The sequence below is a fragment of the Zophobas morio genome, unplaced genomic scaffold (genome assembly GCF_036711695.1).
Source record: "Zophobas morio isolate AGI-343-1 ecotype UQ-CSIRO unplaced genomic scaffold, CSIRO_AGI_Zmor_V1 ptg000022l, whole genome shotgun sequence".
Classification (NCBI taxonomy): Eukaryota; Metazoa; Arthropoda; class Insecta; order Coleoptera; family Tenebrionidae; genus Zophobas; species Zophobas morio.
This window is the reverse complement of record NW_026972127.1, coordinates 4,722,754-4,748,742: the sequence shown is the minus strand read 5'-3', so window position 1 is coordinate 4,748,742 and position 25,989 is coordinate 4,722,754. Positions and strand designations below refer to the sequence as shown.

At 28.2% G+C, this 25,989-nt stretch overlaps 1 protein-coding gene across 1 annotated transcript; it reads right to left on the bottom strand.

Annotated features, from left to right (window-relative positions):
* Positions 1 to 22,899: 22,899 nt before the first annotated feature.
* On the bottom strand, positions 22,900 to 24,379 carry LOC135133481 (uncharacterized). Its single transcript, XM_064061902.1, has 2 exons — positions 24,223 to 24,379; positions 22,900 to 24,175 (listed from the first exon to the last, which is right to left on the bottom strand). The coding sequence occupies exon 2, from the start codon at positions 24,173 to 24,175 to the stop codon at positions 22,937 to 22,939; it is 1,239 nt and encodes a 412-aa protein (XP_063917972.1). The 5' UTR covers positions 24,223 to 24,379; the 3' UTR covers positions 22,900 to 22,936.
* Between the last annotated feature and the right edge of the window lie 1,610 nt (positions 24,380 to 25,989).

Here is a 25,989-nt window from a genome sequence, read left to right as displayed (position 1 = left end):
TCAAAAACGGCACAAAAAAAAAGAAACAGTAAATAAGGAGAGAAAAAAAGGCATAAAAGACATGGAAAAAAAGGGCCAAAAATCCAATGAAAACAAAGTTGACAAAGTTGGTATGCACATTTTGCCATACTGGTACATTTCAGAGAAATATTTAGCCCCACCCTCCCACCATTTTACATTTCACTGATTTAATTTTTTGGATTTTCCAAATTTTGGTTGCTACAATTTTAAGACTTTGCAATTTTTCGATTTGTGATTTCACCAGTTTTCCATTTTTAATTTCCCAATTGTGTAATTTTATAGATTTATGTTTTATAATTTTTTGTTTTTTCAATTTTGAGTTTTTAAGTTTTTCGTTTCTTGAATTTTTGTTTCAATGTTTCGATTTTCAAATTTTTCTGTCTTCAATTTTTCTATTTGCAATTTATCGTTTCGGTTTTTTATTTTCTTTATTTTTCAATGTTCCGATTTTATAATTTTTTGTTTTTTCGGTTTGATTTCTTTAGTTTTTCGATTTGCAATTTTTTAATTTTTCATTTTGTTTTAGTTATTCCACTTTACGACATGCAATCCTTCATGTTTTCATTTTAAAATTTTTCAATTTTTCAATTTTTCGATTTTCCAAATTTTGGGTGTTCGAATAGATTTTGCAATTTTTCGATTTTACCAGTTTTCAGTTTTTCATTTCTCAATTTTTCGGGGTTTCAATTTTCTAATTTTCTAATTTTTTGTTTCTTCAATTTTAATTTTTTCAGTTTTTCGTTTCTTCAATTTTTAGATTTAAAGTTTCTCGAGATTTCAAATTGCAATTTTTCGATTTTTCAATTTTTCGGTCTTCAATTATTCAGTGTGCAATTTTTCGTTGCGGTTTTTTATTTTCTTTATTTTTCAGTGTCCCGATTTTATAATTTTCTGATTTTTTCAATTTTAATTTTTCCGGTTTATCGTTTCTTGAATTTTTATATCTTGGAATTTTTGGAATTGAAATTTCTCTAGTTTTCAAACTGCAGTTTCTAATTTTCCATTTTTTCAGTTATTCCGTTTTTCAATGTTCCGATTTTTTAATTGTGTTTTTTCAATTTTAATTTTTTCAAGTTTTTGTTTATTCAATTTTTAAATTTCGCAGTTTTTCGATTTAAAATTCTGTCTTGAATTTTTCGATTTAAAATTTTGCGTTTCAGTTTTTTATTATTTTTTTTTATTTTCCAATATACTTATTTTATAATTTTTTGTTTTCCAAATTCAATTCTTTCAAATTTTCATTTGTTCATTTTTTCGATTTGGGATTTCTAAATTTTTCATTTTTTGGATTTTCCAAATTTTGAATGCTTCAAATTTTACCTTTTGCAATTTTGCTTGTCGGTATTTTATTTTCTTGATTTTTCAATGTTCCGATTTTATAATTTTTTGTTTTTTAATTGCATTTTTTCAATCCTTCGTTTCTTCAATTTTTCGAGTTTCCAAACTTTAGATGCTTCAAATTCAGATTTTGCAATTTTTAGATTTCACCAGTTATCAATTTTTTATTTCTCAATTTTTCGGTTTCTTCATGTTCTGCTTTTATAATTTTTGGTTTCTTCAATTTTAATTTTTTCAGTTTTTCGTTTCTTGAATTTTAATGTTCAATTTTATTATTTTTTCTCAATTTTTCCGTCTTCAATTTTTAGATTTGATCTTTTTTCGTTTCGGTTTTGTGTTTTCTTTGTTTTTCAATGTGTTGATTTTATAATTTTATGTTGTTTTAATTTTAATTTTTCGATTTGTGATTTCACCAATTGTTAACTTTTCAAATTTTCGGTTTCTAAATGTTCTGATTTTATAATTTTTTGTTTATTAATTGCATTTTTTCAACGCTTCGTTTCTTCAACTTTTAGATTTTACAATTTTTGCGATTTAAAATTTTTCGAGTTTTCAATTTGTCATTTTCGATTTTTCAATTTTTCAGTTTTTTTTTCGAATTTCAATTTTTTCAATTTTTCGTTTATTCACTTTTTCGATTTCAAAGTTTTAAATTATTCATTTTATTTTGTTTAATCAGTTCTTGGAGTTTTCGCTTAAAAATATTTCAGTTTTTCGATTTTCCAAACTTTAGATGTTTCAAATTCAGATTTTGCAAATTTTAGATTTCAATAGTTTTCAATTTTTTATTTCTCAATTTTTCGGTTTCTTCATGTTCTGATTTTATAATTTTTTGTTTCTTCAATTTAAATTTTTTCAGTTTTTCGTTTCTTGAATTTTTTTGTTTCAACTTTTTGATTTAAAATTTCTCAAGTTTTCAATTTTTAATTTTTCGATTTGCAATTTTTCGTTTATGCTGTTTATTTTCTTTATTTTTCAATGTTCCAATTTCAATTTTTTCAATTTTTCATTTCTTAAGTTTATCGATTTGCAATTTTTTTATTTTTTATTTTGTTTTGTTAATTCAATTCTACGACATCCAACTCTTCGAGTTTTCATTTCAAAATTTTTCAGTTTTTCGACTTTCTAAATTTTGAATGTTTCAATTTTTAGAGTTTGCCATTTTTCGATTTGTAACGTTACCAGTTGTCAATTTTTATGGTTTCTAAATGTTTTAGTTTTATAATTTTTTCTTTTTTCAGTTTCAACTTTTTCAATTTTCCATTACTTTAATTTTTAGAGTTAAAATTTCTCGAATTTTCAATTTGTAATATTTCTTTTTTCAATTTTTCCGTCTTCAATTTTTAGATTTGATCATTTTTCGTTTCGGTTTTGTATTTTCTTTGTTTTTCAATGTGCTGATTTTATAATTTTATGTCGTTTCAGTTTTAATATTTTCAGTTCTTCGTTTTTTCAGTTTCCAGATTTAGCAATTTTTCGATTTGTGATTTCACCAATTTTTAACTTTTCAATTTTTTGGCTTCTAAATGCTCTAATTTTATAATTTTTTGTTTCTTCAATTTCAATTTTTTCAGTTTTTCGTTGCTTGAATTTTTTTGTTTCAATGTTTTGGTTTAAAATTTCTCAAGTTTTCAATTTTTAATTTTTCGATTTGCAATTTTTCGTTTGCGCTGTTTATTTTCTTTATTTTTCAATGTTCCAATTTCAATTTTTTCAATTTTTCATTTCTTAAGTTTTTCGATTTGCAATTTTTAAATTTTTCATTTTGTATTGTGTATTCTACTTTACGACATGCAACTCTTCAGTTTTTCAATTTTGCAGATTTTGGAAATTTCATTTTTTAGATTTAGCAATTTTTCGATTTGCGATTTTTCTAATTTTCAATTTTTAATTTTTCATTTTTTTGGTTTCTCACTGTTCTGATTTTATAATTTCTCTTTTTTCAGTGTGAAATCTTTCGTTTTTTGAAGTTCTCAATATTTCGATTTGCAATTTTTCGGTTTTCAATTTTTCGATTTGTCAACTTTTAAATGTTTTTCGTTTTTTTTTTTAATTTTCACTTTTTTAGTTTTTCAGTATTTTTATTTTTCGACTTTTCAGGTCTTTCAATTTTTCGATTATCCACTTTTTCAATTTTGTAGTTTTTCGTTATTTCAGTTTTTTTTTGAATTTCCAGTTTTTTCCGATTTTCAACTTTTAGGCTGCAAAATTGTAAAATTAAAAAATCAAAAATGAAAAAACGAATAAAAATGATAACTAAATATAAATAAATTAATATTATATTAATAACTGATTCATTAAAAATTGAGAAACAAAAAAATCGAGAAAGTGCAAAATCGAAAAACGCAATACGAGTATAAATCGAAATATTGAAAATTAAAGAAACTGAAAAATCGGATAATTCAAAAATCCAAAAATTGCAAATTTGAAAATTTAAAAACTGGAAAATCGAGGGATTAAAAAATGTTCCGATTTTTAATTTTTCGACTTTTAAACTTTTCATATCAAAATAATGGAAAAATTGTAGAATTGTAAAATTGAAACATCAAAAATATAAAACGAAAAAGTATAAAATGAAACATTGAACAATTTAAATAATGGAAATCGAGAACTTAGAAAACCGAAGAAACAAAAAATTCATAAATGGAGATCCATATACCTACTGCAAAATTTAAAAATTTAAAAATTAGAAAATAGAGGAATTGGAAAATCAAAATTTGAAAATTTGGATAATTGAATAAACGAAAAATTGTTACATAAAAGCGGGAAAATTGATCTTTTTCATTAAAAAATCTGGAGAATAAAAAATTGTAATCTACATAAAAACTTTCAAAATTTCTCTTGAGGGTCCATTGCAATGAAGTTGGAGTTAATAATGTTTTCAAAGTCTGGGTTTGTAGGACAACTTTAAAACGCTGATTTTCTGGATTGTCAACGTTACGAAAATACTTTATCTTCTTCTTCAGGACTGTCCACTCAAATTTTCCATCATATACCAAGTCATTTCCTGACTTATATATGATGAATTCTGATTAAGTTAAAAGCACAATTTAGACATTTAAAAGAAAGGGGTTAATAATAAAAATGTTTAATTGTTTGCCGTCAAAACCACATCCCTTATGAGTGTTTCTATATTTATCGAAAAACTACAATCACTGGTTAAACGCTTATTCCAAGTAAACCATTACCCAATTTACTCATGGTAGAGAAATATCAGATACATGAAAATCAAATAAATCGACCCAATTAAGGCATTCAAAAATAAAAATAATAATAAATACGTTCCTTTTAATTCGTTGAGTGGTAGATGTTTCCACTAATGAACATCATTTCCGTTCCTTTCCAGCGGTATCAAAGTCCGAAAAGAAAAACCAAATAAAATGAGCAATTTCCGCAACCCCGCAATAATTTTTTGAAGTATGAGAGACACGTCCAGCAATTTTGTTTATTTAGCCCATTATCTCTTATCACGCTGCGCCTATCGCCGTCAAATACCCTTCCATATTTCGCAACAAACTATCATTTCAAAATCATTGTCACAGCGTCGAGATAGCGCCATTAAATCCCACACCCGATAACGCCGCACTCGCCTAGATAAACGTCGAAATTGTTGTTTAAAACTTTAAATTGCGTGCAAGCTTCCAATAGCCACAAAGAATCCCCAACCCTCCGTTACACAACGAAACATTTTTATTATCCTTCAATCCACCTACCTGTCCGACTCCCTCCAATTACTTCGATATAATTGCACTCGCGCCAAAATAATTACAACAAGCTTTTCCATTCTTCACCCTTACCTGTCTTGCTGCAGAAAAGTAATTTAAAACTCGATTCAAGTGGTGCATTAATTTTATTTAGCTATTTTTGTGGAAGTTTTCCTGCGATAATGAGCCATTATGCTCGCCTTCTCTGCCGAGAGAAATAGAAAAGTGGCCGGAATTGGAGCAAACGTTCTAATCCAATTCGAGTTTTTGTCTGTCGGATTAAAGGAAATAACGTCAACGTACGTGACTAATTAAGCAGAGTGTTAACTTCTCGTGATCTTCGCGCCTTTGGGGGAGTATCGTTAACGCTTTTTCTACTGGGGGTGGTGTTTTCTCTACTAATCGAAGCTTTTGTAGTTCGACGAACGTAAATATTAAGGGCTTCGATCGTCTTTGACCTGAGTTTTATATATATACAATATTTTATTTCATTCGTTCTGGTTAAACAACACTCAATGAACTCTTATATTTTTTATTTTTTGAGACAAGGAAATCTCAGGTAGTAATGATGGGGAAGTCCTGCCTGAATGCCGGTCATTTCCGGGTCACTGGGTACGAACGACAGTTACACTTTATGAGCACAATCTTTAGCGTAAGGCGGTCACTCATAAAAATTTAATCAAATATCTAATTTGCTGTGTAAGTTATCACATTTAAAATCTAGACTTTGAAGTAACTAGTTACTCAGCAAAAATGTATAATGACTTGTAAAATTTTTCGACGGGTAATCATTTTCCTTTGAATAGGCATTAATATAAAATCTTATATTAACTTTACAGAGTGTCCCAGATTAAATTCTAGGGCCTCATATCTTGAGAAATATTGAAATTCTATAAAGACATTGTTTGTCGAAAAATCGAGCAATCGAAACATAAAAAAATCGAAAAATTGAGAAAATCCAGATATTGAAAGATTCCCAGAATTCAAATGTTAAATATTTTTGAAATCGAAACGACGGAAAATTTTAAAAATCGAAAAACCGAGATGTCAGTAAATCGAATCAAAAAGTCATAAAATCCAAAAATTACAAAATAAAAAAAATGTAAAATTTAAAAAATCGAAAAATAAAAAAATCAATAAACTGGAATATCAAAAATTTTAAAATCGAAAACTTTTGAAGTCCAGAAGTTGAAAAATGCCCAAAATTGAAATGTTGAACCACTGAGAGAAAAATGAAAATTTGAAAAACCATAAATGTGGATTTTAAAAAATGAAAAATAGAAAAGACAATACACAAACCGAAAAATCAAAAATTTCATATTTCGAAAAATTGCAAAATAGACACATCCAAAAGTCGAAAAATCGAAATGAAAACCCAAAATTCAAAAAGTCGAATAACTGAACAATCGAAAAACTGAAAAATCAAGAAACTAAAAAATTCCAAAACTGAGATTTTAATTGAGAAATCGAAAAATTGAAAAACCAAGAATTCAAAAATCGCACATCAAAAAATTGGAGAACTCAAACATCGAAAACATAAACACCAATAGATCGAGAAATATAGAAGTTGAAAAAACGAAATCTCAAAAAATTGAAAATTCGAAAAATTCAAAAATTTTAAATATTGGAAAAAATCTAGAACCGAAAAATAGAAAGATCGAGAAATTAAACATCAAAAAACCAAAAAATTAAAGAATCAAACATTTTTTAATTCGGAAAATTGAAAACCCGAAAAATCCAAAACCAAGAAGTCGAAAAATCGAAACATCGAAAAATAGAAATATCAAGAAACTGAAAAATCCAAATTTAAAAATTCGAAAAAATTAAAAACGAAATATTGAAGAACTGAAAATTCGAGAAACTGAAAAATAACCAAAAATGAATTGTTGAAAAATTGAGAGATCGAAAACTTGAAAAATCTAAAAACTGAAAAGCCACAAAGTTTAAAAATCGAAAAACCGAGACGTAAAGAATTCGAATGAAAAAACCATAAAATCGAAAAACTGAAAAAACAGAAAATGTTAAATTTGAAAAATCTAAAAATTGAAAAGACAGTAAACTGAAAAATGAAAAATGTAATAATTCGAACAAGTGAGAAAAGAAAATTTAAAACCCAAAAAAATTAAATACTCAAAAATTTTAAATATTGGAAAAGAATTTCGAGCCGAGAAATCGAAAAATCGAAAGATCGAGAAATGAATCATCAAAAAACGGAAAAATCCGAAACTTAAATATTCTAAAAATTGAAAAATAGAAATGTTTAAGAACTGAAATTAAAAAAAAATCAGAACATCGAAACTAACAAGAAATCCAAAAATTTTAAATAACAAATCGAAAATTTTAAAGTCGGAAAATTGAAACATCGAAAAACCGAGAATGGGAATCGAAATGATATTGAAAAATTCCAAAACCGAAACATCGAAAAATTTAAAAATTCAAAAATTAAAGACTGGATAATTTTTTAATCCGAAAATTTGAAAACCGGACAATTTAAAACCGAGAAGTGGAAAAATCGAAACATGGAGATTTCGAAACAACAAAAAACTGAAAAATCCAAATTTAAAAATTAGAAAAAATAAAAATGAAATATTTAAGAACTGAAATATCGAGAAAATGAAAAATACCCAAAATTAAAATGTTGAAAAATTGAAAGATTGAAAATTGGAAAAATCGAGAATTCTAAAAATTGAAAAGTCAAAAACGTTAAAAATCGAAAAACCGAGATGTCAACAATTCCAAACAAAAAATCATAAAATCGAAAAACTGAAAAAACGGAAAATGCTAAATTTGAAAAATCGAAAAATTGAAAAGACAGTAAAATGAAAAATGAAAAATTTACTAATTGGAAGAACTGAAAAATAGAAGCATCGAAAAATTGAAGACTACAAAAATTGAAAAATTGAGAAATCGGAACATTGAGAAATCGAAAAATCTGAAAAATTTCAAAACTAAAAATTTAATCGGGAAATTGAAAAACTGAAAAGCCGAAAAATCGAAGTTCTCAACATCGAAACATCAAAAAATCGAGAAGTAGAGAAATCGAAAAGTCTAAAAGTTGAAAAACCGAAAAAATCGAAAAATCGAGATACTGCACAATCGAAAAATCGAAACAGTGAATTCTTGAAAAATTGAAAAATCTAATAATTTAACGCCCAAAAAAATTAAATAATGAAAATTTTAAATACTGGGAAAAAATGTAGAACCGAGAAATCGAAAAATCGAAATATCGAGAAATGGAACATCAAAAAACTAGAAAAATAAAAAATTTAAAAATTCAAAAAATCGAAAAATTGATAAATCTACAATTTTAAAATCGAAAAATTAAGGAAACGAAATATTGAAAAATCCCAAAACTAAAATACCAAAAAATTGATTAAAAATCGAAGAAAAATAGTGGAATGAAAAAATTTAAAAACCCAAAAATTCAAAAATTGAAAAACCGGACAATCTAAAACTGAGAAGTCGAACATGGAAACATCCAGAATTCGAAACATGAAGAAACTGAAAAATCTAAATTTAAATATTCGAAAAAAGTAAAAACGAAATATTTAAGAACTGAAAATTCTAGAAACTGAAAAATACCCAAAAATGATATGTTGAATAATTGAGAGATCGAAAACTTGAAAAATTTAAAAACTGAAAAGTCAAAAATGTTTAAAAATCGAAAAACCGAAACGTCAAGAATTCGAATTAAAAAATCATAAAATCGAAAAATTGAAAAAACAGAAAATGTTAAATTTGAAAAATCGAAAAATTGAAAAGACTAACCTGAAAAATAAAAAATGTAATAATTCGAACAAGTGAGAAATAGAAATACCAAAAAATTGGAGAATCCAAAGACTGAAAAATGAGAAATCGAAACATGACAAAAAAAATTAAAAATCGAAAATCTGAAAAGTTGAAAAATCGAAGTAAAAATCCAAAATAGAAAAATCGCAACATCGAAGAATCGAAAAATTGAAAAATCTTAATTGGGAAGTCGAAAAATTGAAAAGCCGAAAAGTCGAAAAAGCAAAAAACCAAAAAATTGCAATATCGAAAAATTGAAAAATTCAAATACGCAAATCAAAACATCAAAACATCGGGAAACAGAGAGATCGAAAAGACGAGAAGTGGAAAAACCGAAAAAATCGAAAAATCGAGAAACTGAACAATCGAAAATTGAAATCATCGAAATCTTGAAAAATTGAAAAATTTAACCAAAACAATTAAATGATCAAAAATTTTAAATATTGGAAAAGAATCTAAGGTCGAGAAATCGAAAAATCGAAAGATCGAGAAATGAAAGACCAAAAAACGGAAAAATCCAAAACTTAAAAATTCTAAAAATTGAAAAATAGAAATGTCTAAGAACTGAAAATCTAGAAATCGAAAAATCGAAAACTGAAAATTAAAAAAATCAGAACATCGAAACTAACAAGAAATCCAAAAATTTAAAAATTGATAAATCGAAAATTTTAAAGTCAGAAAATTGAAATATCGAAAAACCGAGAAACTGGGAATGGAAATGATATTAAAAAATTCCAATACTGAAACGCCAAAAAATTGTAAAATCGAAGAAAAATTGAAAAGTCGAAAAATTTAAAAATTCAAAAATTTTGTGAGAAATAGAAATACCGAAAAATTGAAGAATCCAAAAACTAAAAAATTGAAAAATTGAAACATGACAAAAAAAAATCAAAAATCGAAAATCTGGAAAGTCGAAAAATCGAAGTAAAAATTCAAAATTCAAAGATTCGAAAGGTCCAGGTATTGAAAGATTCCCAGAATTCATTGAAAAATTACAAACAAATAAAAAAATGTCAAATTTAAAAAATTGAAAAACAAAAAAATCAATAAACTGGTATATCAAAAATTTTAAAATCGAAAAATTTTGAAATCCAGAAGTTCAAAACTACCCAAAATTGAAATGTTGAACCACTGAGAGAAAAATGTTATGCCAGAAAATTTGAAAAAACCATAAATGTGGATTTTAAAAAATGAAAAAAATAGAAAAGACAATACATAAACTGAAAAATAAAAAATTGCATATATCTAAAAATTAAAAAATAGTTACATCCAAAGGTCGAAAAATCGAAATAAAAACCCAAAATCCAAAAAAATCGAATAATTGAATAATCGAAAAACTGAAAAATCAAGAAACTAAAAATTCCAAAACTGAAATTTTAATTGAGAAATCGAAAAATTGAAAAACCAAGAAATCAAAAATCGCACATCAAAAAATTGGAAAACTCAAACATCGAAAACAGAAACACCAATAGATCGAGAAATATAGAAATCGAAAAGTCGAGAAGTTGAAAAATCGAAATCTCGAAAAATTGAAAAGTTCAAAACACGAGAACTTAAAGAATCAAAAATTTTAAATACTGGAAAAAAACTAGAACCGAAAAGTCGAAAGATCAAGAAAGTAAAAAACCAAAAAACCGCAACATTGAAAAATTGAAAAATTCAAACATCGCAAATCAAAACATCAAAAGATCGGGAAACAGAGAGATCGAAAGGACGACAAACTGAAAAACCGAAAAAATCGAATAATCGAGAAACTGAACAATCGAAAATTGGAACCATCGAATCTTGAAAAATTGAAAAATTTAAAACCCAAAAAAATTAAAAAATCAAAAATTTTAAATATTGGAAAAAAAATTAGAGCCGAGAAATCGAAAAATCGAAAGATCGCGAAATGAAACGTCAAAAAACGGAAAAATCCAAAACTTAAAAATTCGAAAAATTGAAAAATAGAAATATTTAAGAACTGAAAATCTAGAAACCGAAAAATCGAAAACTGAAAATTAGAAAAATCGCAACATCCAAACTAACAAGAAATCCAAAAATTTAAAAATTGATAAATCGAAAATTTTAAAGTAGGAAAATTGAGACATCGGAAAGCCGAGAAACTGGGAATCGAAGTTATATTGAAAAATTCCAAAACTGAAATACCAAAAAATGGAAAAATCAAAGAAAAATTGAAAAGTCGAAAAATTTTAAAATTCGAAAATTAAAGACTCGATAATTTTTTAATCCGAAGATTCGAAAACCGGACAATTTAAAACCGCGAAGTGGAAAAATCGAAACACAGAGATTTCGAAATAACAAGAAACTGAAAAATCCGAATTTAAAAATTCGAAAAAATAAAAACGAAATTTTTAAGAACTGAAAATCCGAGAAACTGAAAAACACCCAAAATTAAAATGTTGAAAAATTGAAAGATCGAAAACTCGAAAAATCGAGAATTCTAAAAATTGGAAAGTCAAAAACTTTAAAAATCGAAAAACCGAGATGTCAGTAAATCTAATCAAAAAGTCATTAAATCGTAAATTACAAAATAAAAAAATGTTAAAATTTAAAATCGAAAAATAAACTGTAATATCAAAAATTTTAAAATCGAAAAATTTTGAAGTCCAGAAGTTGAAAAATACCCAAAATTGAAATGTTGAACCTCTGAGAGAAAAATGAAAATTTGAAAAAACCATAAATGTAGATTTTAAAAAATGAAAAATAGAAAAGGCAATATATAAACTGAAAAATCAAAAATTTCATATTTCGAAAAATCGAAATAAAAACCCAAAATTCAAAAAATCGAATGATTGATAAATCGGAACATTGAACAATCGAAAAACTGAAAAATCAAGAAACTAAAAAATTCCAAAACTGAAGTTTTAATTGAGAAATTGAAAAATTCTCAAACTCAAACATCGAAAATATCAATAGATCGAGAAATACAGAAATCGAAAAGTCGAGAAGTTGAAAAATCGAAATTTCGAAAAATTGAAAATTCGAAAAATTCAAAACGCGAGAACTTAAAGAATCAAAAATTTCAAATATTGGAAAAAATCTAGAACCGAAAAATCGAAAGATCGAGAGATGAAACGTCAAAAAACCAAAAAAATTAAAGAATCAAAATTTTTTTAATTCGGAAAATTGAAAACCCGAAAAATCTAAAACCATGAAGTCGAAAAATCGAAAGATCGAGAAATGGAAATATCAAGAATCTGAAAAATCCAAATTTAAAAATTCGAAAAAATTAAAAACAAAATATTAAAAAACTGTAAATTAAAGAAACTGAAAAATACCCAAAAATGAAATGTTTAAAAATTGAGAGATCGAAAACTCGAAAAATCTAAAAATTCGAAAGTCAAAAAAGTTTAAAAATCGAAAATCGAGACGTCAAGAATTCGAATCAAAAAATCATAAAATCAAAAAATTGAAAAAACGGAAAATGCTAAATTTAAAAAGTCGAACAAGAATAGACAGTAAAGTGAAAAATGAAAAATGTAATAATTCGAACAAGTGAGGAATAGAATCCAAAAACTGAAAAATGAGAAATCGAAACATGAGAAAAAAAATAAAAATCGAAAATCTGAAAAGTCGAAAATTAAAATGTTGAAAAATTGAAAGATCGAAAACTCGAAAAATCGAGAATTCTAAAAATTGAAATGTCAAAAACTTTAAAAATCGAAAAACCGAGATGTTAAAAATTCGAAACAAAAATCATAAATTTGAAAAATTGAAAAAACCGAAAATGCTAAATTTGAAAAATCGAAAAATTGAAAAGACAGTAAAATGAAAAATGAAAAATTTAATAATTGAAAGAACTGAAAAACAGAAGCATCGAAAAATTGAAGAATACAAAAATTGAAACATTGAGAAATCGAAACATGACAAAACCGAAAAATTGAAAAATCTAAAATTAAATATCGAAAATCCGAAAAGTCGAAAAATTGGAATAAAAATCCAAAATTCAAAAAAATCGAAAAATTGAATAATCGAAAAACTGAAAATTTTCAAAACTGAAAATTTAATTGGGAAATCGAAAAATGGAAAACCCGAAAAATCGAAATTATCAACATCGAAACATCAAAAAATTGAGAAGTAGAGAAATCTAAAAGTCTATAAGTTGATGAAACCGAAAAAATGGAAAAATCGAGAAACTGAACAATCGAAAAATCGAAACAATGAATTCTTGAAAAATTGAAAAATCAAAAAATTTTACACACAAAAAAATTAATTAATGAAAATTTTAAATACTGGGAAAAAATGTAGAACCGAGAAATCAAAAAATCGCAATATCGCGAAATGGAACATCAAAAAACTGAAAAATCCAAAATTTAAAAATTCAAAAAATCGAAAAATTGATAAATCTAATATTTTAAAATCGAAAAATTGAGGAATCGAAATACTGAAAAATCCAAAATCTGAAATACCAAAAAATTGAAAAATTGAAGAAAAATTGTAGAATGAAAAAATTTAAAAACCCAAAAATTCAAAAATTTAAAAACCGGACAATCTAAAACTGAGAAATCGAAAAATCGGAACATCCAGAATTCGAAACTGAAGAAACTGAAAAATCTAAATTTAAATATTCGAAAAAAAAATAAAAACGAAATATTTAAGAACTGAAAAATCGAAAAATTGAAAAATACCCAAAATTGGAACTTTGAAAAATTGAGAGATCGAAAAATCGAGAAATTTAAAAATTAAAAAGTCAAAAAAATTAAAAAATCGAAAATCCGAGGTGTCAAGAATTCGAATCAAAAATCATAAAGCCGAAAAATGTAAAGAACGGAAAATGACAGTAAACTGAGCAATAAAAATTTAATAATTCGAAGAAGTGAAAAATAAAAATATCGAAAAATTGAAGAATCGAAAAACTTAAAAATCGAGAATCTTTTCGATTTCTCGAATCTTCTATATTTGATTTTGGGAATCTTTCAATTTCTGAATGTTGAAATTTTTTAATTTTTGATCTTTCGATTATTCAGTTTTTTCGACACTTCGTAAAAGAAAATCTTAAGTACAAAATAACTATGTTCCACGTAAACATGTATGAAAAACAGAATATCCCGCGTCCGTATGTTAGTCGTCAGTTTTGCTGTGTGTCGTCTGTATCGATAGTTATTAGACAGATAATCTCTAAAACTACTGACCGATTGTTGTCAATTTTTTTTATTTTTTAGAAAGATCGTATACATAGATGGTAAAATAATAATAAAGCGATTACGTCAATTCAAAATTTTGCGTAGTAAATTTTATTTCAAATATATGAGTTAATAAATATTATACGTCAACCTTGAATATTTAAACAGGAAATTTTAAAAGTGGGAAAATTATAACTAAAGTAACTCCGTTAACTTTTTAATTATACTATAACATTAATTTTAAAACGAATTTGTGTCTTTTATTTAATTTCGTACCAACTTGGATACTACTTATTTATCAATTATTATTTTTAAATCTCATGTTTTCAAGAATTCATTTAAGCAAAGTTATGCAACACACGCTAGAAAATTCGCACTTGTATTTCCAGTAGGATTTACATAGAAACTTCACAGATAAAACTAACAAGGCACAGTTTCTGAAAACTAAGAGTAATAAAATTGTTGTTGATTTTAAACACAGTAAAATTTTTCACTCTCAAGGAAAACGAAAGTTTAACAAACAAATGTAAAGCGTAGAAATTAATGAGTGAATTAAAAGAAGTTCACTGTTGTGTAACCGGCACAGACAAATGTTTGTTAACAAACTGTTCAATAAAAATTGTGTGTCCAAAGTGGTAAACTATTTACTCTCTTCATCTGAAACTAGCTCTGTTCAGAGGTAATTTAGTTGTTCCTAATTGTACGACTTTGTTTTATCAAATGTGTAGTGTTCTCCCAAAGTTCGGCCACTGCTGCCAACTATTTCATTTTTGATGTGTTTCGGTTCTCTGTGCCCAGTACGTACAAAGCAACACGTTACCTCTAAATTAACCCCTCATTTTTATTTTTACACGTTTCAGAAACCCTCAGCAACTTCAATACTACTCACTCTCATAAATAAACATTCGTCTATTTCCAGGCCACTCCTGATAAATAACACAAAATTTGATAGATCGCCTCATTTATTCAAAAACCGAAATTGTTTTACATAACGTATTCGTCATCCAGCTTCTTATCTTAATACGGTATGACAGCGCCATTTAAAAATTAAAACTAACTAGTAAAGCGGATGACGTGGTGTGTATACGTCGCACGCAAGGATTATTTTAAAATTTACCTCTCGCACCGGGACAATCCCCATTAACTAAAACTCCAATCTCTGCTTAGTTAGACGCCATTAATATTTATGGAAGTTGAACAATGGCTTCGATTAATAGCGGAAACACTACTCGGAGAGTAGAAAAAGCGAGCGATACTCCCCCAGAGGCGAGAAGATCAAGAGGAGTTAACACTGCGCTTAATTAGTCACGTACGTCGACGTTATTTCCTTTAATTCGACAGACAGAACTCGCATTGGATTCGAAAGTTTGCTCTAAATAAAAAGAGGAACGAGGCAGTGGACGGTCGAAAACTACGAGTAAACGAGCTGAAAACGGATTACTGTTTGGATGTTTTCAGATTTAATTCGAAGCATTTTAAAAGTAAGGTCGAAGTTTATGCAAAATGCACCCTTTTCTGTTAAGAAACGCTTAAAAACAACCATATTTTGCATATTTTAGCATTGCTATGCATATCTGGCTAACATTTACATATTTACGCATGTGTTCTTTGTTTTCTAGTGACGAATTTGCAATTTTTTTTTGAAAGAAATTTCACCCTAAATTTATCAATGAAATGTTAAACAAATTATTAACATAACTCACAATTTTTAAAAAGTGGTCTAAGTAATACCTACTTTAAATTACTATTAACTAGCCTCTCTTGAAAAATGTAAGTATTTCCTTTGAATAAACAATTTTATAGACAAAATTTCTAAATCGTGCTTTTTTAATTTAATCGTTATTTTATTTTTTCTTTTATTCAAGTCAGGTCAGAAGTGAAAAATCGGGAAATCGAGAAATCGAAAATCCGAAAAATCTAAAATTCAAGAACTCGAAAAAATTAGGAAATCGAAAAAGAACTGAAATATCGAAAAATTGAAACATTCCAAAACTAAAATAAGGAAAAATAGGGAAATGGAAAAATTTAAAAATCGGAATATCGAAAAATTGGAAAATCGACAAATTGGAAAGCCCAAAGATCGAAATATCTAAAAACCGAAAAGTCAAAAAATCGAAAAATTGAAGAATCGAAAAACTGGAAAATCCCAAAATTGAAACAGTGCTACATTGAAAAATCCAAAAATTGAGAAATCGAGAAATCGAAAAATCGGCACAACAAAAACTGAAAAAGGCAAACATCGGGAAACGAAACATCAAAAAATTGCGATATCGAGAAGTCGAAAAGTCCAGAAGTTGAGAAACCGAAAAATGCAAAACTGAAAAATTAAAGAATCAAACATTTTAAAATGGGAAGATTGAAAAACCGAAAAATCTGTAACCGAGAAGTCGAAAAACCGAAACATTAGGAAACTGAAAAATCCAAAATTTGAAAATTCGAGAAAATGACAAATATTTAAGAACTGAAAAATCGTGAAATCGAAAAGTTGCAAAAACCGAGAGATCAAAACATCAATATGTTGAAAAATTTCAAAATTCAAAAATCTAAAACTTAGAAATCTAAAAACTGAAAAGTCGAAATATTGAAAAATCTCAAAAAATAAAAAATCGAAGAAGAATTGAAGAATCGAAAAAGTGAAAAATTGGGAAATCGAAAAATCGAAAAATTGAAGAATACAAATATTGAAAAATCCCAAAAGTGGAATTTCGAAAAATTCAAAAATCCCAAAATTGAAGCATCAGTAAATTGAGAAATCCAAAAATTCAAAAACCCAAAATTCAAAAGCTCGAAAAATTAAAAAATCGGAAAATTGAAGAACCGAAAAACTGGAAAATCCCAAAAGTGAAACTGTGGTAAATTGAGAAATCGAGAAATCGAAAAATCGGCACAACAAAAAACTGAAAAAGGCAAACATCGGGAAACGAAACATCAAAAAATTGAGATATCGAGAAGTCGAAAAGTCCAGAAGTTGAGAAACCGAAAAATGCAAAACTGAAAAATTAAAGAAACAGAAATTTTAAAAACGGGAAGATTGAAAAACCGAAAAATCTGTAACCGAGAAGTCGGAAAACCGAAACATTAGGAAACTGAAAAATCCAAAATTTGAAAATTCGAAAAATTGACTAATATTTAAGAACTGAAAAGTCGAGAAATCGAAAAAAAATTAAAAATTGAAAAATTAGGTCATCTAAAAAGTGGAAATCGGAAAGTTGAAAAATCGAGAGATCAAAACATCAAAATGTGGAAAAATTTTAAAATTCAAAAATCTAAAATTTAGAAATCTAAAATCTGAAAACTCAAAATATTGAAAAATTCGAAAACTGAAATGTCAAAAAAATGAAAAATCGAAGAAGAATTGAAGAATCGAAAAACTGAAAAACTGGGAAATCGAAAAACCGAAAAGTAAAAAAATCGAAAAGTTGAAGAATATAAATATTAAAAAAATCCCAAAAGTGCAATATCGAAAAATCCAAAATTCAAAAACTCGCAAAGTTGAAAAATCGGAAAATTGAAGAATCGAAAAACTGAAACATTGAGAAATTGAAACACTCCAAAACTGAAATAAGGAAAAATTGGGAAATCGAAAAATTGAAAAATCGAAATATCTAAAAATTGGAAAATCGAAAACTTGAAAAGCCCTAAAATCGAAAAATCAAAACTGAAAAATTGAGAAATCGAGACCCTGAAAAGTCGAAGAATTGAAAAATCGAAATATTGAAAAGCCCTAAAATCGAAAAATCAAAACTGAAAAATTGAGAAATCGAGACCCTGAAAAGTCGAAGAATTGAAAAATCGAAATATTGAAAAATCCCAAAACTGAAATAGCGAAAAATTGAAAAATCAAAAAAACAAATGAACAATAGAAAAAAATGAAACATGGTAGATTGAGCAATCCAAAAATAGAAAAATCGACAGGAAGAGATCGAGAAATCGAAAAGTCTAAAAGTCCAAAAATTGAAAAATTAAAAAATCGAAAAATCACGAAATTGGACATTCGAAAAATTTTAAAACTGGGAAATTAAAGAATCAGAAATTTTGAATACGGCAAGATTGAAAAACCGAAAAATCTAGAACTGAGAAGTCGAAAAATCGATAATTCGGGAAATCGAAACACTAGGAAGCTAAAAAATTCAAAATTTTAAAAATCGAAAAGACGAAAAATAATAATTTTTAGGAAATGAAAAAGTTGGAGTTCGAAAGGTTGAAAATTGAGAAATCGAAAAATCAGAATATGAAAAAATTTAAAAATTCAAAAATCTAAAATTTAAAAATAAAAGTGAAAAAGCCAAAAATTGAAAATACCAAAAATCGAAAAATGGAAACTGAAAAATTGAGAAATCGAAAAATTTAAAAATCTAAAAAATTTAAATTTAAAAACCTAAAAACTGAAAACTCGAAATATTGAAAAATCCCAAAGCCTAAATGTCAAAAAACATGAAAAATGGAAGAAGAATTGAAGAATCAAAAACAGAAAAATTGCCTAAAAAAAATCGAAAAGTTGAAGAACCCAAATATTAAAAAATCCCAAAACTGAAATATAACAAAAAAAACAAAAATAAAAAAAATAAAACCGAAAAACTGAAGAAACCCAAAATTGAAACATCAGTAAATTGAGAAATCCAAAAATTGGAAAATCGGTAAATCGAAAAGTACAAAAGTGGAAGTAGAAAAAACCTAAAACTGAGAAATCGGAAAATGGAGAAATCGATAAATCGAAAAGTAAAAAAATCGAAAAATTGAAGAATACAAGTATTGAAAAATCCCAAACGTGGAATATCAAAAAATTCAAAAATCCCAAAATTGAAACATCAGTGAATTGACAAATCCAAAAATACAAAAATCCAAAATTCAAAAACTCACCAAGTTGAAAAATTGGAAAATTGACGAATCGAAAACTGAAACATTGAAGAGAAATTGAAACATTCCAAAACTGAAATAAGGAAAAATTGGGAAATCGAAAAATTGAAAAATCGAAATATCTAAAAATTGGAAAATCGAAAACGAAAAGCCCTAAAGTCGAAAAATCAAAATTGAAAAATTGATAAATCGAAACCCCGAAAATTTAAAAGTCGAAGAATTGAAAAATCCAAATACTGAAAGATCCCAAAGCTGAAATAGCGAAAAATTGAAAATTAAAAAAACAAATGAAGAATCGAAAAAATGAAACATCGGTAAATCGAGAGATCCAAAATCCGACATCAAAAGATCGAGAAATTGAGAAGTCGAAAAGTCCAGAAATTGAAAAATCGAAAAATCGAAATATCGGGAAATCGAAACATTAGGAAACTGAAAATCCAAAATTTTAAAAATCGAAAAGATGAAAAATAGAAATTTTTAAGAAATGAAGAATCGAGAAATCGAAAAATGGAATACTTTAACAACTGAACAACTAAAATATCGAAAAGTTGGAGTTCGAAAAGTTGAAAATAGAGAAATCGAATGATCAGAATATGAAAAAATTAAAAACTTCAAGAATATAAAATTTAAAAATAATAGTGAAAAACCCAAAAATTGAAAAGCCCAAAAATCGAAAAATAGAAACGGAAAAATTGGGAAATCGAAAAACCCATAAGTAAAAAAATAGAAAAATTGGATCGAAATATTGAAAAATCCCAAAACTAAAATATCGAAAATGGATGAAAATAAAAAAAACTGAAGAATCGAAAAACTGAAAATTTTGAAAATTAAAACATTCATAATTGAAAAACTCAAACATCGAGAAACGAAACATGAAAAGATCGAGATCGAGAAGTTAAAAAACCGAAAAATCGGGAAATCGACCAATCGAAAAATCGAAACATCGAAATCTCGAAAAATCAAAGAATCGAAAAATTTTAAAACTGAGTAATTGAAGAATCAAAAATTTTAAATATGAGATGATTGAAAAACCGAAAAATCTAGAACCGAGTAGTCGAAAAATGGAAAGATCGAGAAATCAAAAAGTTAGGAAACTGAAAAATCGAAAATTTACGGTTTCAAAAAAATTAAAAACAGAAATATTTAATAACTGAAAATTCGAAAAATCCAAAATTTTAAAAATTGAAAAAAATCCAAAAATTGGAGATCGAGAAGTTGAAAAATCCAGAAATCACAACATCAAAATACGGAAAAATTTAAAAATCTAAAAAGTGACAACTCGAAATATTGAAAAATACCAAATCTTAAATGTCAAAAAAATTCAAAAATGGAAGAAAAATTGAAGAAACAAAAACAGAAAAATTGCCAAATTGAAAAACTGAAAAGTAAAAAAATCGAACAGTTGAAGAATCGAAATATTAAAAAATCCCAAAACTGAAATATCAAAAATAAAAAAATTAAAAACCGAAAAACGGAAAAGTCCCAAAATTGATACATCAGTAAATTGAGAAATCCAAAAATTGTACGAATAGTACAAAAGTGGAAGTAGAAAAATCCTAAAAGTGAGAAATCGGAAAATGGAAAAATCGAGAAATCGATAATTTGGAGAATCGAGAAATTGAGAAATGACAAAATTGAAAATTTCCATCACTGAAACATCGAAAAATTGAGTAATCGAAAAATTGCAAGTCAAGAAAAACTAAGAAATCTAAAGTTGAAAAACAGAGAAATCGAAAAATCCAAAATTCAAAAGCTCGAACAATTGAAAAATCGGAAAATTGAAGAATTGAAAAACTGAAATATCAAGAAACTGAAAAATTGCAAAACTGAAAGAAAGAAAAATTGGGCAATCGAAAACCGAAAAGTAAAATACCTAAAAACTGAAGAATCGAAATATTGAAAAATGCCAAAACGGAAAAATCGAGAAATCGAAAAATCTCAACATCAAAAAATTAAAAAAAAAAGATCGAAAAACCGAGAAGCGGAAAAATCCATAAGTTGAAAAACTGAAAAATCGAAAATTGAATAACCGAAAAATCTAAAAGCCGAAAAATTGAAAAATGAAAGAATCGAAAAATTTTAAAACTGAGATATTAAAGCATCAGAAATTTTAAATATCGGAAGATTGTAAACAAATTGGGAATTTGAAACATTAGGAAACTGAAAAATTCAAAATTAAAAAATTCGAAAAAGCGATAAATAGAATTATCTAAGAACTGAAAAATCGAAAAATCGAAAGTTTGATAATTTTATAAATTAAAAATTAAAATATGGAAAAATTGACAGTTGAAAAGTTGAAAAATCGAGAAATCGAACCATGAAAATATCAAAAAATTTAAAAATTGAAAAATCAAGAACCTGAAGGATTGAAATATTTAAAAAAATCCTAAAACTGAAATATCAAAAAAATTAAAAACTCATGAGAAACTGAAGAATCGATAAACTGAAAAATCGAGAAATCGAAAAACCGAAAAGTAAAAAATTCGAAAAATTTTACGAATCGATTTATTGAAAAATCCTAAAAGTGAAACATCGGTAAATTGAGAAATCCAAAAATTGAAAAATCGAGAAATTGAAGGAGTCGAATAAATCGTGACACTGAAACATTGGAAAATTGAAAAATCCTAACACTGACATATCGAAAAAATGAGTGATCGAAAAATTGAGAAATCAAATAGTCGAAAAATTGAGAAATCGCAAAATTGTTATGTACCTACAATATTAATTTTTTTTTTTTTCAAAAATCTGGATCCTTAATGTAAACACTAAACACGGATTCATAAACCACAAGTAGAGGAGTACGTTATTTTATAAAATTTAAGTAACATTTATTGATGTAAAATTTACAGATGACGTTATTCCATGTTTCACCATGAGTTATATACAAAATTTTACAACAATGGGTCCCGTAATTTCGGAAATTATCTATCTAATAAAAATCCGTACAACCGGCGGATACACAGACGGCAACGGGAGACCTCTTTTTACGTACTCTAGGATTAATGAAGCGTCGAGAAAACATGAGAAGACGATTTCTATTTAATAACTAATTTTTACCTTATGTTCACAAAATATACAAATCCATGTTTATATCTGTATTTGCTTTTATTAAGATCCTCAGAACTGACTGATAATAAAGAGTTTTTAGATCAGTGAAAGCAAATTACTGACTGTTTCCCTGGTATTAAAATTTGAAAGGAAGATATAATCTCAACTTTTTTTTTCACTTGTCTTGAGTTTTCGACGAAAGACTGAGTTAAGAACAGAAAAATCAAATCAACAGTGTTTTATTTTTATTATATAAAATTGATTATATATAACCTGACCAGATCTGACCTGACCTGAGCTGACCTGACCCAAGATTTCTTTTTTCAATCAATTAAATTATTTAGAAACAAATAAGCGACAGGAAACGAACAACAGTTTACAGAAATGTAAAAACCGTTGCCAACAATCAATTCCTTCATAACTTTCACCTTACCTATTTCAAGCTAACAATGTAAAAATTCTTCGCATACCTACCAAATTTGTGAGTAACCCAAGTTAAATACAACCCACGTTCACTCTCTGCGCTTCGAGAAGGCTCAATCTTAATGGTTTTTAAATCTTACCCAATTAAAACAATCTTACTGGCAAGCTCCACAGATCATTTTGTACGTCTGTCAAATAATACCTCTCCCTCACCCGAACAAACTCGATTCAATTTCAATAATACAGCAGATAAACTCCACGCAACATTAATAAAACGAAAAAAAATTAATATCCATCATCTTCAACCAGTTGCGCCCCTCAAATATATGAAGATTGAAATTATCGATTCGCGTTCCCAACGTCTATCCCCATCACCACAGAGAGCATCAAAACAAGGAACTCCGAATACAATAAATCCATAACCGCTTTACAACCGAAACAAATAAATCTCCCTCCGGACAGCTCCGTCCAATCTCCGCCATATTATTCCTAATTTGTGAAGACGCAATTGTAATTAATTTATCCGCCCATAAACCCATTAGGCACGACACCGCCGAGAAAGCCGTCAACTTTTCCCAAACATAACCGAAGCGTGTCAAAACAACTTTTTATTCAATACAGAGAATTAAATTAAGAAAAAAGCAAATCCCGCAGTTCGACTATGTCCTGGCACAGCACTTTTTTAAACGCCTCGTTCTCATTGTACGACTCTATGATGTATCTGCTCCTCTCCTCGAACAGGAATTTTTTGAAACTTTCCTCCGACTTCATAACATCTCCATAAATTTCGTCCGCCATGAACGTGTAAGAGTGATCCACAACTGCGTGAATTTTTCCGGCGAGTTTAAAGTTATTGCACGAAGTTACGAAGGTCGGTGTTGGGGGCAGGACGTCGTGGGGGCGGAGGCCGGCGGCGGAGAGCGACTGCGATAAGGCGGCGTGGCAATGCTCGACTAGAGGGTCGAAGTGCTGGAGGCGGAAGGAATGGGTGGTGTTGCTCATGAGGAACTCGGCCACATCCAGCTCCAAAGGACCATATTTGATCATTTGGAAATCGAGGAGCTTGGTGTCGGAGATTTTGCCGTCTTGGTGGTAAGAATAGAGGAAGTTGGAAGTCCATAAGTCGCCGTGGAGGAGACCCGAGATTAAGCCTTCGTCGTCGGTGTCTTGAGACACAACATCGACTAACTTCGTCTTGAGTTCTTCATTGGTGCGATAACCCTCGAGGACTAGATCGATTAGGGTGAAGACGCCTTCCAGAGAACAGGACATGAACTTAGAAGCCAGACACTCCTTTGTGGACGCCAGTTTGTCTTCAAGAATTTCTGAGTTGTCATCATTCAAAGAAAACTTCTTCCCCAGTTCTTCGCTTTTCTTTCTCTCGTAAATTATACTAGAAGCGTGGAATTTTGCTATCGTTTGTAAACAACTCCGACACTGCTCCAAGTCCAGTGGTTGTCTTTTCTCACTCCCTTTATACCCTCTGGACAAATCTTCAAGAACGACAACACGTGGTTTAAAAAACAAACCTCTGGGAGCAAACGACGTGTCGATGTTGTATTTCCTGTATTCGTCTAGGAGTTCATAGAAAAATTTTTCCTTCTCGTAGACCAGTATTTCCTTCGAGAAAGTCGACATCAGAGGGTTGGTGCTCACCGACTTCACGAAGAACTCGTCACACTCTTGTTTATTTTCACGCACATATCGCACCTCTAGAGTAAAATGTTCCCCAACCAAACCCTGATACGGATTGTGGAAATCCTTGACTTCGAACGACGCGATTTGAAAATTTTTCGTTCCGAGGAACTTCTCGAGGGTGTTTTGGCAGTCCTCCTCTCCGAGGATTTCGAGGTGTTTTGGGCTGGCCATCTGCAAACACAATTAAGAAAAATTTATTTCACTCTGAAACTACTTACTACGACAAGTGTAGCCGCGATTGATTAGGAAGTGACTGATAAGGAATCACTCTCGAAATTCCGCTATTGACATAATGATAAGTGAAAGTTCGCCGTGCGGTGCTCGTTCTGGTGAGTCATTTCGGGTTTCCGTTTGACTACTTCCAACGAGTTTGGACCGTCATCCTCTATCAGCGAAAAAACGAGAGTGATACGAAGAAGTGAGATCCTGATAACGATTACATCAATGACAAATAATAGGCAATAAAAAATTATCACGAATTTGTGTCGAGGTCGTGACTCTCAATGAGACGAAAAATAAATTACGGGCGATTAAAAGTTATTGGGTTTAAGTGTTTGTCAATATTGTTATTTGGGTTGTTAGCAGCGGCATGTTTATGTGACATAATTATCAAACTATCTGTTAAAATAGCGTAATTATTTCCTCATAATTGTGACTTTTCGCATATAAGTGAAATTATTACAAAAAAAAGTGTTTGCACTTTTATCTATATTTTTTTATCGATTGTCTTATCTAACTTCTCGGAAATTCTGTTATCTCAATAACGTTATGATAACAGTTTTAACAAAAAAAGCGAGAACATCAATACTTAGCTTTGACTTTAATCTATGAATTTACTTGTGTAAAAAATTAAATAAAGGTTGGAAGTTTTAAATTTTGTTTTATTGCTGTTGTCTACTGATAAAGCTGTTGACACGCAATAAAGACCGCTAATAACACGTCGAACGGCATGCAAGAAGGTGTTGAATTGTTACAAGTTAACCGCATTGCTGTCCCAAACTTTTTATTTCTCTTAAACTGCAAGTGTTTCTCGTTTTGTAGAGGAAGTAGGCACTTTTTTAACTGGCAATTCTCACGTGATTTACTTTTCTTAAATTAGCCGCTTACACCAAACTACTCATTTTTTTTAATTTACGTCGATATTTCCGCTGGTTGTGTCACATGTCATATCGAGTTGGCATCAGTTGGGTTTTTTGTCAGATTTTTTCAGTTTTTCGATTGTCAAGCTAATTTTTACTTCAAAACTCACACCTGTCTATTTATTCGTCTTTCTAAATTAAACAGATCGAGTATTCGGTCCGAAAATTTCATTGTAGAACTAGAGATCTTCAAAGAATCGAAAATTTTAAGGCGGAATGCGTATTACAGTGCCGTTTTGGATTTATGTCCTTTCAAATTTGAAAAAATGCTCATTTTTAACTCAAAAATGACACCTTTCTTTCACGATTTTAGAAATAACTTAGAAATATCTTGGGATATTCCCTGATGCTTTACTTTATAAAAACTTGAAAGAATATTGAAGGACCTAATTAATTTTGAAAGAATCTCCCGTTTTTTTGGTGTTTCATTATAGAAATAATCTAAAATAATCTTGGCGACTGCGGTGTTTCAATTCTGAAAATGCTTGAAAAAATCTTAAGGGGTCTCCGGTGAGAAAATCTTGAAGCCTCTTGATGTTTTATTTTTGAACGGATTTTAAAGAATCTGGAGCACATCTGTGTTTTACTTTTGGAAGAATTTGAAAGAATCTAGAAAACGTGATCTCTACTTTATGAGAACTTGAAAGAATGTCGATGATTTTTGGTGTTTTATTTTAGAAACAACTTGAAAGAATATTGGAAGTTTTCCTGGTGTTTCACTTTATAAATAACTTGAAAGGATATTGAAGAACCTAATTAATTTTGAAGGAATCTCCGGATTTTCTGGTTTTTCATTATAGAAATAATCTAAAATAATCTTTTTTAATTCTGAAAATGCTTGAAAAA

Bases quoted from the DNA above. Each gene is read 5' to 3' on its own strand.
- LOC135133481 (XM_064061902.1), bottom strand. From the start codon at position 24,175: ATGGCCAGCCCAAAACACCTCGAAATCCTCGGAGAGGAGGACTGCCAA.